The 15,671-nt window shown below is 41.1% G+C and overlaps 1 protein-coding gene across 1 annotated transcript in view; it reads left to right on the forward strand.

Moving 5' to 3' along the window:
• The first annotated feature begins 399 nt into the window (after window positions 1–399).
• LOC127574320 (dual specificity calcium/calmodulin-dependent 3',5'-cyclic nucleotide phosphodiesterase 1A-like) overlaps window positions 400–15,671 on the forward strand; it is a 231,688-nt gene continuing 216,416 nt past the window's right edge. Inside the window, exons 1-2 of the mRNA XM_052023234.1 lie at window positions 400–836; window positions 6,534–6,560. Of these exons, the coding sequence (XP_051879194.1) occupies window positions 736–836; window positions 6,534–6,560 (128 nt within the window). The 5' untranslated portion in view covers window positions 400–735. The remainder of the gene's footprint in view (window positions 837–6,533; window positions 6,561–15,671) is intronic.

Consider the following 15,671-nt stretch of genomic DNA (forward strand, 5'->3'; position numbering starts at 1 on the left):
ACAGGTATTTTTTGGATGACTTCATTTTGTTTTGCATTCTATTTGCCCTTCTAAAAGAAAATTGACAAGAATACACTTTACTCATAAACTGGCATTTTCTGTTTTGCATAGGTGAAAAACGCAACGCACCCGGATGTAGTACGTTGTTTTAAAATTCTAAACTCTAGAGGACCCAATGTTTATTGTTAAAATTATCCAACAAGATACGTATTAGCAAGTGACTTGGGTCATTTCTGTATGAATAGATGAATCTCCCTTTCCTTCCAGTGCTTTATGTGTGTGATCGCGGACTAGCTGGACATTTTCACTGAATATATAGCACTCGAGTCCCAGGTCTCTGCAGGATAAGTGTTTGAAAGGAATTAGTGTGGGACAAAAAGAGGATGAAGCCGCGCATGTGCTACCCCGCCCTCCCACTCAGTTGTCACCAGGGTTTGGGTTTAAGAGCCTTCGGCTGCTTTTGCTGATTGCAAAGCTGGTTTATTACAATTATCAGTCTTGTATTTGTACGGACAGCAACATCAACATAAATTTTGAACCAAGGCAAACTGCTACAGATGCCTTCAAGCATGTACTGCGAGACTTCGATATTAATGTATACTAAGTCTGAACGGCATTAGTCGGTCCTTCACAGCGTTAAAGTTCCAAAGATTTCCATTCTCTACGGGCAAAATGATAACCGGTCCTATGCTGCTTTAAAATTTAGAAATTAACTTGCTTCTTGGAGTTTAAGGCATGGAATCACCAACTAAAGAAATCGAAGAGTTTGAGAGCAACTCTCTCAAATACCTGCAACCAGAGCAAATAGAGAAAATATGGCTGCGGCTTAGGGGACTGTAAGTATAGTATGACTTTTTCATCCTCCCCACCGCCTTGATAATGCCGTTGACAAAATACGATTTGATTACAAGTAACTTGCATGATATATCGTTTGAAAGAATGAATAAACCTATTTTTTATTTTACTTTTCATACTTTCCCATCTACCGAGCGATTTTTGCCATGTACGTTTTATTTGGAACATCAATACTGCACAGTTCTAGTACGGTATCTGGAAGCAGCCACCTGTTCCATACGTGTGAACTGTTTCGCTAATGAAACCGCTTTTACATTTGGATGTGATCGGAAGCGTAGTGCTTTTCATTACCTTTTCGTCAGAGGATGGCAATTCTCCCTTTGTTTTGTTAACCAGAGTGCCTAAACATCAGAAGACCAAAATAACCGCAAAAAAAAATCATCTGTAGGGTTACGGTGACAGAATAACTTCAATCTGATATAGCATGCAATTTGACCTGCATGTAGCTCATGAGGTATTCAACCATGAACTAATTTTCAGTTTTACTGCTTTTAAAATTGTTCTGCTTGAAGCGTTTTCTGCTGGGACAGATTGCAAATTCTCATTACCTTCCAAGCCAGTTTGTAGTGTATTCCTGTGTTAACAGCTGTGCTATCGGTCTTTTTAAATATTCGATTACCGTTGATTGAATTCGGCTTGCCGTGTTTGGAGGCGGAGGACAAGGTTAAATACTTTGAAGAGGGATGTAGCAAGCTGGATACTGAGCTGAGGGAATATCAGTTTGGCCCCGAATAATAACCTCATTAGGACATTTTGTGGAGGGACATTGTGTCATAGAGAGCTATGCACCAAGTGCTGGCCGATGGGGTTCATACGGAAGGGTGCCCACTGGTCGGCGTGGACGAGTTGCACCGAATGATTCTGCCAGACAGGGTTTACGCCAAGAGAGGAAGTTGAGATCTATTAACCTGCTGGAGGAATAACTCTAAGATCATATTTGGAAAACCCCGATCGACCACTTAATTGAGCTCGGATAGAAAATGTAACAATTTGTCCCTGCAATTCAGGCAACAATATATTCTGTGGCTTTACCAAAGGTGCAGACTTGCTCCATGATGTTCCGACCTATGTTAGCGATATCAATATTTAATCCTGCGTGAGTAATGATCGTGCCGAACTCCACGACGTGTCACTAATCACAAGATCCCAATTGCCAATTATTTTAACACCATTTGGACTGCTGCCAATTATTTTAACGCAATCTGACGGAAGGTTAATACCATACTGATTGGCAAATTAAACACACTGGTTCATTTTGGATTGTTAATTGGTTTACTGTATGTGGCAAAATGTACCCCGTCTCGAAAAGCTTTTGTAAACAACTATATGGAGGAGGGCGGTTCCTTGAGGAATTTTGCAAACTTTATCCAATCAGGAGTTGCGCAAATTAAACATGTGGAATTTTAGCTTTTGCGCTTTGTCGCCAAACTGTTTGATGGTGTTTATGCCAATCACGGTTTATAACGTGAAGACAAAAAAAGACTGCAGATGTTGAAATAATATAGAAGGAAAAAAAACTGGTAGAACTCAGCGGATCAAGCAGCATCTGCGGAGGCAAAAGTCGTCGTTTGGGTTAAGACCCTACGTCGGGACTGAGAAAGAACAGGAAAGATTGCTGGAATATAGCGATACGAGGGAGGAGGGCGTTGGGCGGGATAGAGATTGGTAGGTGATAGGTGGAATTAGATGAGGAAGAGTGGAAGAACAACATCTTGCATTCTGCTTTAATAGTTTACAACCCAATGGTATGAACGTTGAATTTTCCAGATTCAGATACCCACCACACACACACACACACACACACACACACACACACACACACACAACTGTACACCTAGTTTTCTTCTCCCTTTGTTCATCCCTTCTCCAACCACTCCCCCCTCCCCGATCTCTCTCTCTCCCCCCCCCCCCCCCCCCCCCCCATCCCCATCAGGCTCCAGCTATTGTCTACCATCCTCTGTTCCATCCCATCCTGCATTTATTTCCATTGACCCTTCATTCCTTCCCCATCTGGTTACATCAGTCACCTACCTCTATCCCACCCTACCTTGTGCTGCTATGTATTGGCAGTCTTTCCAGTTCTCCCTCAGTCCTGACAGAGGGTCTTGACCTGAAACATTGACTTGCACCCTTTACCTCCACAGATGTTGCTTGAACCACTGAATTCTTTGTTTTCTGGTCTACAGTGCAATGCATTTTCCCTAAGGTCATTGAGCTCCACAAATGGTGCCTGAGCTATTGAATATTTCCAGCATTTTCCATTTTCTTTGTACGTTTATCTTTCAGTCATTCTTTAAGCTTTATAAAGTGTTTAAAGAAATGAAGGACTCAAGTTTATTTTACTTGTCCTGTTGATCTTTGAGATGTCCGAGTCTCCCTTTTGAAATATTTAGAACATAGAACAATTACAGCACAATTCAGGCCCTTTGGCCCACAAAACTGTGCTGAACATGTCCCTACCCTAGAAATTACTAGGCTTACCCATAGCCATCTATTTTACTCAGCTCCATGTACCTATCTAACAGTCTCTTGAAAGACCCTATCGTATCAGCCTCCACCACCATTTCCGGCAGCCCATTCCATGCACTCACCACTCCCTGAGTAAAAAACTTACCCCTGACATCTCCTCTATATCTACTCCCCAGCACCTTAAACCTATATCCTCTTGTGGCCACCAATTCAGCCCTGGGGAAAAGCCTCTGACTATCTACCCTATCAACACCTCTCATCATCTTATACACCTCTATCAGGTCCCCCCTCATCCTGTGTCTCTCCAAGGAGAAAAGGCCGAGTTCCCTCGACCTGGTTTCATAAGGCATGCTCTGCATTCCAGGCAGCATCCTTGTAAATCTCCTCTGCACCCTCTCTATGGCTTCCACATCTTTCCTGTAGTGAGGTGACTAGAACTGAGCACAATACTCCAAGTGGGGTCTGACCAGGGACCTATATATCTGCAACAATACCTCTCAACTCCTAAATTCAACTCCATGATTGATGAAGGACAATACACCATATGCCTTCTTAACCACAGAGTCAACCTGTGCAGCCGCATTGAGCGTCCTATGGACTCAGACCCCAAGATCCCTCTGATCCTCCACACTGCCAAGAGTCCTACCATTAATACTATATTCTGCCATCCTATTTGACCTACCAAAATGAACCACTTCACACTTACCTGGGTTGAACTGCATCTGCCACTTCTCAGCCCAACTCTGCATCCTATCTATGTCCCTCTGTAACCTCTGACAGCCCTCCAAACTATCCACAACACCCCCAACCTTCGTGTCATCCGCAAACTTACTAACCCACCCTTCCACTTCCTGATCTAGGTCGTTTATAAAAATCACAAATAGTAAGGGTCCCAGAACAGATCCCTGAGGTACACCACTGGTCACCGACCTCCACTCAGAATACGACCCTTCAACAACCACTCTGCCTTCTGTGGGCCAGCCAGTTCTGGATCCACACTGCAATGTCCCCTTGGATTCCATGTCTCCTCACCTTCTCCATAAGCCTCGCATGGGGTACCTTATCAAACACCTTGCTGAAATCCATATACACTACATCTACTGCTCTCCCTTCATCGATGTGCTTAGTCACATCCTCTTAAAAATTCAATCAGGCTCGTAAGGCAGGACCTGTCCTTAACAAAGCCATGCTGACTATTCCTAATCACATTGTACCTCTCCAAATGTTCATAAATCTTGCCCCTCAGGATCTTCTCCATCAGCTTACCAACCACTGAGGTAAGATTCACTGGTCTATAATTCCCTGGGCTATCCCTACTCCCCTTCTTGAATAAGGGAACAACATTCTCAACTCTCCAATCTTCTGGAACCTCTCCTGTCTCCATGGCCAACACAAAGATCTTTCTTTCTTTTCTTTTTCAATCTTTTTATTAGTTTTCAAATTAATACAGATTAATATATCGGTGTTTATACATGTAATACAAAGAGATGGATGGATAATCATAAAGAACAAAATATAAAAAGAAATCTGTAGATCCAATGATTTAGTGAATGAATATAATATAAAAGGAAAAGATTTATTATAAAATATAAAAGAAAGAAAAATAACCAAAACAATAAGAAAAATTATAAACAATATATCAAACCAAACTAAGCGAAAGAAAAAAAAACTGGACTAAAATTTCTCAATAGAAACAGCAATATTATGTCATCAACTCTGTTCCTCTAACAAAGATCATCGTAAGAGGCTTTGCAATCTCCTCCCTCACCTCCCACAGTAACCTGGGGTACATCTCATCTGGTCCCGGCGACTTATCTAACTTGATGCTTTCCAAAAGTTTCAGTGCCACCTCTTTTCTAATATCTACATGCTCAAGCTTTTCAGGCCGCTGCAAGTCCCCACTACAATCTCCCTGATCTTTTACCGTGGTGAATACTGACGTAAAGTATTCATTAAGTAACTCCGCTATTTCTATTTGTGGAACTTTTAAACATTTGTCACGTTCCCAAGCCCACTGATATTACATAACTAAAGTGGGATTGTGTATGGGAAGTAGGATGCTTCAAGGGAATGTAGACAATTTGACTGCCTAGGTAAGAATATGGCAGTTAGCTATAATGTGGCAAAGTTGTGAAGTTATCCACTTTGGTGAACAAAACAGAAAAACAGTATGTTTTAAATGGAGACAGATTGGGAAATGTTCGCATTCAAAGGGACTAGGTGTCCCTGTAAACAAGTCACTAAAAAACCAACTTGCAAGTGCAACAAATGATTGGGAGGGCAAATGTTTTGTTGGCCTTTTAGTAAAAGGGGTTTGAATACAAGACTAAATATATCCTACTGCAATTATATAGGACCTTTTGTGAGGTGCAACCTTGGCTATTGAATTTCATCTCCTTGCATAAAAGGATTTACTTGCTATAGAAGAAGTGCAATGAGCTTTTATTAGATTAGTTCCAAGGATAGTGGGTTTGTTGTCTGTGGAGAGATTCAATAGACTGGCCCTATATTCCCCAGAGTTGAGAAGAATGTGAGGCAATCTTATTGAAACTTAACAAGAGTCTTGCAGGGCTCAACAAGTTGGATGTGGGAGGCATATTTCCCCTGGTTGAGTTCCAGAACCAGAAGTTACAGTGTTAGAATAAAGGGGTAAACCATTTAGGATTAAGATGAGACATTTCCTCATGCAGAGGGTTCTTAAATTTTGGAATTCACTTTTCTTGGAGGGCTATGGAGGCTCAGTCATGGAGTTCTTTCAAAGCAGAGATTGGTAGGTTTCTGGATATTTAAATGAATCAAGGGATATGGGAAAAATGGCACTGAGGAAGAAAATTAGCCATGATCTCAATGAATTGTGGAGCAGGCTTGATGTTCCAAATGGCCTATTCCAGTTCCTATTTCTTATGTTCTCAGTAAATGAAAACAATAAGGAAGGGACAGGAAGCACAGATTCTGAAAATCTAATTCTGAAGATAAAGTTGGATAAGATTTTGGGTAAGACCTTTCCTCTATAATGGGAAATCTAACTCAATGAGCAGTGCAGAATCAGGTCACCTTTTGAAACTGTAAAGAATACTTTCACTTAAGTTGTTTCCATGATGTCGAAAGAATGATAAGATGACACAATTTTCCTTTTACATTAATAAAATTAATAAGTACGTAAAACATTCCATTATCCTGATTCATGTTACCTTGTTTCTTTCCCTTAGGAGAAAGTATAAGAAAACCTCCCAGAGGTAAGTGTGTTTGAGCAGAAATTCTTGACTGCTATATCCATCATTAATATTCTTGTTGGTGTAAATTAAAATGCTCCCAGATTGGAAATTTTCTTCTAAAGTTTTTTGAGTCTCTGCAAAATGGAAGTCAGTGATTATAAGCGGTACATCTAAGGTAAACTAATGCACAGGTCCAATGATGGGAGGAAATCATTGGTCTGAATGTAAGAACCCACCAAGTCCATGCGGACCATCAACCACCCACTAACAATAATCTATATTTATTCTAATTTTTTTTGTATTCTCCCCACTTTCTCATCAACTATTCTCAGGATTCTGCCACTCATCTACATACTAGAGGCAATTTACAGTGGCCAATTTTAACTTACTATCTAACTAAGCTACACCTCTTTAAGATGTTGGAGGAAAGCAGTGATCCAGGAGGGAACCCACGTGGTCACATGGAGAACATGCAAACTCCACATAGACAACACTCAAGGTCAGGATTGAACCTGAATCTCTGGCACCCTGAGGCAGCAGATCTACTAGTCAAGTTTGAAATAGATTTTTGGACTATAGGCGAGTTAAGTGTCATGGGGAACAGGTGGGAAAGTGGAGCAAAGACCAAGGTCAGATCAGCCGTGATCTCATTGAATGGCAGGTCAAATTTAAGTGGGCATATGACCTGCTCTTCCTGATTATTTAAAGGAGAAGCTGGCAAGTCTCGCTGGCTGCTGCTGAGTCAGACACTAATGTTATTGCAAAAGTTGTGATTGTAAACCCAGCAGTCTGAAGCCAATCTATGGTGCCATGTCATGAGACCACATAGTGGGACCCTGGCTGTTTTACGGAGTCTGGAATCAGAGCGCAATTGGTGCTGCCAGTGGCAGCCTGCTGTTGTTGACTCCCTTGCAGCGTGATAATATAGGTTTCCCATAATGGTGTAATAATGCAGGTTAAAAGGTGACTTACTACAGAAGCACGGTTGTCTCCAAAAACCAACAGTGGTAGAGTGACAGTGTGATAATGTTGTTGTTATATGGAGATCAGCGGTAAGTAAGTTAAGATCCCATTGGAATTGTGCAATTGTATTTAGATGGCATCAGAAGGACATCCTTCATGCTTTGCTGGTTGAATAATGTTTGCCATTAAAAAGCATGTTTGAAAAAGCCCAGGTGAGTGTAGAGAGATCCATCTGCTTGAAGCATTTTGTTGCAAAGCTCCAGTGCTATTTGCACAATTTTCTCAGACTAGAGCCCGAGGGTAGCAGTCAAAGTATGATGTGAGACCAGAAACTGTACAAAACAAGGAGCAGGACAAGGCTAGTCAGTCCATCAGGCTACCTCCTTCCTTCAATAAGAACTTGGCTGATCTAATCTTGGCTTCAACAATGATTTCCTGTTCTCTCCCATACCTTTGACTCTCATGTGGTTTAAATGTCTGTCACTCTCTGCCTTGAATATATTTAATGATTTCACCTCTACAGCTCTCAGGCCTACAGAATTCCAAACTTTACAACACTCTGAGAAAAGAAATTCCTCCTCCTCTCCATCAGAAATGGGCAGTTACTTATTCTGAAACTATGCCCTCTGGTTCTGGATAAATTCCACTAGGCAAATCATCCTCTCAATATCCACCCTGTCAGTTTCCCCCTTTCAAATCTTATTTTTCACCAAGATCATGTCTCATTTTGCTATGCTCTAATGAGTGTAGGCTCAACCTTTCTTCATATTATCAACACCTTCATACCCAGAAACAATCTTCTGAACCTCCTCTGCTTTGCCTCTAATGCAAGCACATCCTTCCTTAAATATGGAGATCAAAAATATGCAGTAGTCCAAGGATCTCACCAGTGCCCTGTAAATTTGCATCAAAACTTCCCCACTTTTATATTTCATGCCTACTGAATAAAGGCCAACATTCCATTAACTTCCTAACTACCAACTTCATGAGTTTCGTGCATGGGCATGAAGACTCTTCAACGTCTTTGTACCACAACATTTTGTTGTCTCACTTCATTTAAATAATAATTGGATTTTTCTTTCATTCTTCAAAAGTAGATAACTTCATATTTTTCCACATTATACTCCATCTGCCAACCTCTTGCCCACTCACTTAACCCTATGTCCCTTAGCAGGCTCTTTTGTATGTTGCTCACATCCTGCTAACCTACCTATTTTTGTATCATCAACAAATTCAGCTACAGTACGCTCAGTCCTTCAATCTATTCAATAGATTATAAGTAGTTGAGGACCCACTAACTTTCTGTGACACTAGTTACTGAGTGCCAATCTGGATATGACCCATTCATTCTGACTCAGTTTTCTATTAGTTAGCCATTCTGCTATTCATATTAATGTATTGCCCCCCCCAATCCCATGTGCTCATATCCAATGCAGTAACCTTTCAAGAGGCATCTTGTTGAATGCCTTTTGGCAATTCAGTATGCTACATATAGGAGCAACAAACAATCTGCTGGAGTAACTCAACAAGTCGAGCAGCATCTGTGGGAGGAAAGGAATTGTTGGCTTTTCGGGTTGAAACTATGCATCATGACTTGCATATAAATGTGGAAGCACAAACTTGCTAACTGTGTTCTTTTGCAGTTTCTTAGCTGTGTTCTGCTGCTGAGCTTTGTGTGGAGTTCAACAATGGGTCAGGAGCCTGCTGAAACTCCCCACTACTGGGGTAGATCTGCTCTTGGATCACGGCACAGAATCTGTGAGCCTAGTCACAACAAATGGAAACTTTACTGCTGCAAAATTGAGTTTTCAGTAATCCTGAATTAATAAATGAATAACTGATTTTAAGTGTCCAAATTTTTAACTTAAATAGCTTTGAATAATTCTGGATGCTATCAAAGTTTTACAGATAAACATAGAACAGTACAGCACAGGAACAGGCCCTTGTTGTGCTGAACTAATTAAGCTAATGACACCTGATCCATTCTGTCTGCACGTGGTCCATATCCCTCCATTTTCTGCACATTCTTGTGCCTAAGAGCTTCTTAAACACCTATCATATCTGCCTCCACCACTACCCCCGGCAGTGCATTCCAGGCACCTACCAGTCTCACTGTAAATAAAAAGAAATTGCTCTGCAAACCTCTTTTTAACTGCCCCTTACCTTAATTGTACACCCTCTAATATTAGACATTTCAACCCTGGGGAAAAATATACCGGCTGTCTACTCTATCTAAGCTTCTAATAATTTTATAAACTTCTTTCGGGTCTCCCCTTGACCTCTGCTGCTACAGAGAAAACAACCCTAGTTTATCCAACCTCTCTTTTATAGCACATACCCTCTCATCCAGGCAGCATCCTGGTAAACCTCTTCTGCACCCTCTCCATAGCCTCCACATCCCTTCTATAAAGGTGTGACCAGAATTGAATGGAATACTCCAAATGCGGTCTAACCAGACTTCTATAAAACAGCAACATAACTTCCTGACTTTACCACCCTATCAACTTGTGTGGCCACTTTCAGGGAGCTATGGACTTGGACCCCAAGATCCCTCTGTATATCAAGGGTGTTGAGGGTCCTGCCATTAACTGTGTACTGTCTCCCAAAGTGCCACACTTCACATTTGGCCAGATTAAACTCTATCTGACATTTCTCCACCCATATCTACAACTGATCTGTATCCCACTTTATTCTTTGGCAACCTACTAGACGATCCACAACACCACCAATCTTTGTGCCATCAGCAAATTTACCCACCCATCCATCCACAATCCCTGTGGAACACCACTACTCATGAAGATGTTTGTTCTAGACCCTTGCATGACAATGCTCAGGGTTTCACCACTTCACTCCAGCATAGGCTTTGCCAGCTTTCTGAATGTGGACAAGTTAAGGGTCTATTAATCAGTGTGCGTGGACAATGGGCCCCACCTTTGCAAAGGCCAGATCTTCATGCATATATTTACAGTCTGAATGGAGGAAAACAGATTTCCTATTCTGGAAAATTCTCCATCACTCCTCTGAACAAGGATACCATTGTGTCAAAGAAATTCCACATGTAATGGGATTCATTTGGGACCACATTTTATCAGTACTCATCTGAAAATGTTCCATTAATTATGGATCCTACTTCATTACTTCTCATTTAATGCCCAAAAGCTGTGCACCTTGTTGCTACCCAACATTGAGATCTGCTGACTCAGCAGATCCTTGTGATGAAGCATCGGACCTTCCTAGTCTTTACAGTTTGGGTTCTCACTGGATAAGTTTATTGAAACTTGGAAAAATTATTTCTGAAATGGATACATATTGTCTCTTGTATGTTGTTTTATTTACATGCAAATGCCACTTAAGCCTGCAAATGCTCTTTAAAGCAATATCTGAAATGTGTATTTGTTAGTTTTAAATAGTAAATAACATACCTGCTGAGTTTTAAGAGTTGAAAAATCAAACATACTGGTTTCATCCATAAATGAAACCGGAAGGTACTGGAGCTATTCAGCAGGCTAGCTTGTGTATTTTGGGTCAATGACTCTTGATCAGACCTGATGAAATGTCATTGACCAAAATCTCATCTGTACTCCTGGCTAGTGAAAATCCCAGAAGATTGCCCCAGAAAAGCCACATCACTTTTATTTTGGAAAGGGACCTTTTGTAGTTTGTAACCGCATTGTATAAAATCACCAAATTATTTTGAAGCAAAGGAAGAAATATCCTGTACTTCTAATGCAAGTTCACTGGCCTTGAGAAGTAGTCATAGAACTTTGGATAATCTTTGCTCATTTATTGATGAGGAACATGAAATTAGTTTGACTAATAATTTAAATGACAGATATAGTTTAACCATTGCAATTTTGCATTGTAACTCTTCATCAACAGGGTTCCTAGTGGACCTAATCAACCTTCATGGTCTATTCTATTCTTCATGGTCTCCCTATTCTAGTTACTACCTGCATTTCCCTGCAGAAGCCCCATTGGTGAGCAGAAGTACACTCTTGAGCTGTTGGCATAAGCATCCATCTGCAGATTTTTTTTAAGCCAGCTGCCTTTGGGCTGTGACAATGGACTGGAGTATTGTACTTAATCACAGTGCTGATTTAGAGATGCAAGTAGTGAGTTTGAATCATTTGTAATGGGGTTTATTTAAAAAAAAATCTGAACCATTTTAACCTTTCTTTGAAATCAACATGCACTTTGTTATTCCAGTTTAGTCTGAAATCAAAGAGCAATATGACATCAAACTGATAGTAAGACCCCATTCTTGGAGGGAAAATGGTGACTGCACAATTATATAAATTGCTAGATTGTTCAGATGCTGTGCTCTTAAATCCAAAGTTAATTTCATCCTGTATCCAAATACAATTTGACTTTTGCTGAATATCACTCAGAATTACTTCATTATTTGAATTAACAGTTAACTGAAGGGCAAATTGTTTACTGTGAACGGTGCTCAGAACTCGTATGTGTCCATTAACATAGAGAGAGAAAATCCTTGATCTGTTCTTGCCGATGTAGGTAGAATGAATAATGTTTTAATTGCTGTGGGTTAAAGTACAATATGCTGTCTGCCCCTGTTGTGAATTCCAGAATTTTCTGTTCTATTTCATACTTGCAGCATGTTTTTATTTTTTAACTATTTTGTCCTTGAAAGATGTCTTCTAGTTTAACATAAAGGAGATTAGAGAATCATTGCTTGCAGGAAATGCAATATACAGATAATATGGAACTCTAGAGTGGAGCAGTGAGAATATTTCTTTACAGATTGAATTTCAGTGACAGCTTTGACAGTTGTGATGAGCATGTATGAGGAACCTTGACGACCATCAAATCATTTTTATATCAAGCATTTTCCTCCCATTCCTCTCTTTGCAATTTCTGAGGCCCATAAATTCATTGCTTTTAAAAAAAATCCTAGGAGGTGATTGTGGTTGTATTGCACTTCTTGCACGTTTTAGCCCTAACTCCTTTCCAGAGGGTTGACATTTTTTAATAGAGGTGGGGAGGTTGGTTTAATATCGTGGCCTCTGCAGATGTTTCGCTCAGAATGTAAACAGATCAGACAACAAAAAAAGGAAAACGCAACAATTTTTTTTGCTTTTTTCCCAGCTGGCAACAGATTTCCCCTAGTTCCATGATTTGCATTCTTCATTATATCAGATTTGTGAGGCATGTTCACCCCTGAACAAAACCATTCTCTCCTGATCGATCCCTGCATCTCCAAGCGAACATAAATCCTGTCCCAGAATCTTCTCCAACAACTGCCCTACCACTCATGTAAGGCCCTTTTTGACCAAAGGGACAACATTACCTATCCTCCAGACTTCTAATATCTCACCAGTGGCCAATGAAAATGCAAAAGATTCTGACAGAGCCCCAGCAATCTCCTCCCTTGCTTCCCTCAGCATCCTGGGATTGATCCTATCCGGCCCTGGAGATTTATCCACCATCATCTGCTCTAATATTTCTAACGCTTCCTCCTTCCTGAAACAGAAATACTCCAAAGTATCAGCATGTCCTTCCCTTAACTTCTCCTCCTCTTTCTTGGTGAATACTGATGAGAAGTATACATTCAGGATTTCGCTCATTTCCCTTGGCTCTAGGCATAGTTTATCCCTCAGGTCCTTGAGGGGACCTATTGCTTCCTTAGCTGCCCTCTTGCTTCCAGTATACTTATAAAAGAATTTAGGATTCTCATTAATCCTACTTACCAAGGTCACTTTATGATCCCTTTTTGCCTTCCTAATTTAAGTGTTATTCTGTATCCCTTATAAACCTCAAGTAACTTGTTTGGTAATAATTTCCCTATACCTGACATACACTTCCTTTTTTCCCTGATCAAACCTTCAATATCCATCAGAATTAGGTTTGTTATCACTGTCTTAAATGACATGAAATTTGTTGTTTTGCAGCAGTAGTACAGTGCAAAGACATAAAAAAACTATAAATTACAGAATAATAAGTACTACATAAAAAAAGGAACAATGAGGTTGTGTTCATGGACCGTTCAGAAATCTGATGAAGGAGGGGAAGAATTTGTCCCTGAATCACTGGGTGTGGGTCTTCAGGCTCCTGTACCTCCTCCCTGATGGTAGTAATGAGAAGAGGGCATGTCCTGGGTGGGGAGCATCCTTAATGATGGATGTCACCTTCTTGAGGCACCACCTCTTGAAGATGTCCTTGATGGTGGGGAGGGTTACGCCCGTGATGGAGCTGGCTGAGTCTACAAACACCTGCAGCCTCTTGTGATCCTGTGCATTGAATTAACCAGGGTTCCCTAAGCTTGCCATCATTCATCATTGCTGCTTACACTTACAGGGACATGTTGACTCTGAACTCTTACGGTCTCACTTTTAAACGCATCCTTGTTCTGTTTCCCTCTTTTTCCATGACTACCTTGAAGCCTACTGAACTATGTTCACTGTTCCCAAAGGGTTCCTCCACAGACACTTCAAGTCAAGTTGACTTTTTTGTTATGTGCAAGTTCGGTGAGGTACACTACAATGAAAAGGAAACCATAGAGAGGGTGCCAAGGAGATTTACAAGGATGCTGCCTGGAATGCGGAGGGTGTCCACATTCAAGATGTGACATTGTTTCTACAGGGACATTAAAGTGGTTGCACCTATGATTATTATCATGGGCTGATGTTACAAATTGGTGCAAATGAGATCTATTAGGTTTTTGCATTGTTGGTTTACTCACCACCCGCTGCTGACCCAGACAGGTCATTTTGTCCCTTGAGACCTGGCCAGCTCAGTCAGTTAGTGACAGTCAATCATCTCAGCCCCAGTACCTGGCTGCAAGAGATCTTTGGGCTTTGTCCTTGGCACAGTCATTTTTCATCTGCTTCATTGATGACCCATATTCCAAATAAACCCTAATTTCCTGACGTATCTCAATGAATGCTACTGCAAAGCGAGGACCTGAACCTCTTGCTGCATCAGGTTTGCTTATGAAACCCCAGTAACTGAGTACTGAGTCTAAATATCTTTTGAGTCCATGGTGGTTACTTGGATGGAAAAGCAAAAAAAATGCAATTGTTGGAAATTTGAAATAAAACTCAATAAATGCTGGGGATACTCAGCAGGTAGGGCAGTATCAGTGAAGAGAGAAACAGAATTAATGTTGCAGGACAATAAACCTTCACTGGAACTCTGAAGATACTATCTGACCTGCTAAATGTCCTTAGCATTTGCTGTGATCATAAAGATATTGCTTTTGGAGGAATGTGCAAAGGTAATGGCAACTTTCAGGGAAATTGTGATGAGCACTAAAAGTAGATGATCTTTGGTATCCAACTTGCAAGTTCTGAATGGTGATAAGGTTTTTCTGCATTTGGGCTGCCTTTTTGACAGTGATCTGAAGGTCCCCACATGCACGGGGGGGGGTTAAAGTGTACCTGAAAATGTGTGGTGAGGCTCTCTCCTTACCTATTGCTGCTGCTTTCCTCCTCCCACATCTTTCACCTGCTGCTGATCAGCAAGCAATTGCAGTGCTAATACTGCACAGTGATCCTGTGGTCCAGGCCATCAAGCTGCAAGGTTGTTGATATAATTAAGGATGAAATGAGGAACCAAAGGTGGAGGGAATTATTTTACACCATGAGACTTACCTGTCTGTCTGGTATGGTGACTGAAATATGGTGGACAATGATGACTGATCAGCAATGACCATACTGTTCTAGATTTTATCCCTTCGTCCCCATACACATCATTGATGATGAAGAATTTTGGCAGTGTTTATGGTGTATGGATGCTCAGGGGTTGATAGTTTTTGTTAGTTGTTAGAAGAGTTCTGGAGTGCCACATAGTTAAAATTTGCTCCTCTGATCCTTGAGAAGCATGCAAGCTGGGGAGATCCAAGTGCCTGCAACACTAACTGCTGTCTGTTTGAGGATATGGCATTCTCTTCATACTTAGGAATGGAGTATTTGTAACATGCTTGTGCATTTTCAATTATGTGGTACGTACAGAGGAAAGCCACAGTGACCAGGTCTCTGGCACTGAGTTTGGTTGTGTGGCACAGCAGGGAAGGGGGGAGAAGAGGAGAATGGTAGTGATAGGGGATTCCATAGTAAGGGGAGCAGATGGGAGATTCTGTGGACGTGAAAGAGATTCCCGGATGGTATGTTACCTCCTGGGTGCCAGGGTCAGGGATGTCTCTGACTGGGC

The sequence above is a fragment of the Pristis pectinata genome, chromosome 9 (genome assembly GCF_009764475.1).
Source record: "Pristis pectinata isolate sPriPec2 chromosome 9, sPriPec2.1.pri, whole genome shotgun sequence".
In the NCBI taxonomy this organism is placed as follows: Eukaryota; Metazoa; Chordata; class Chondrichthyes; order Rhinopristiformes; family Pristidae; genus Pristis; species Pristis pectinata.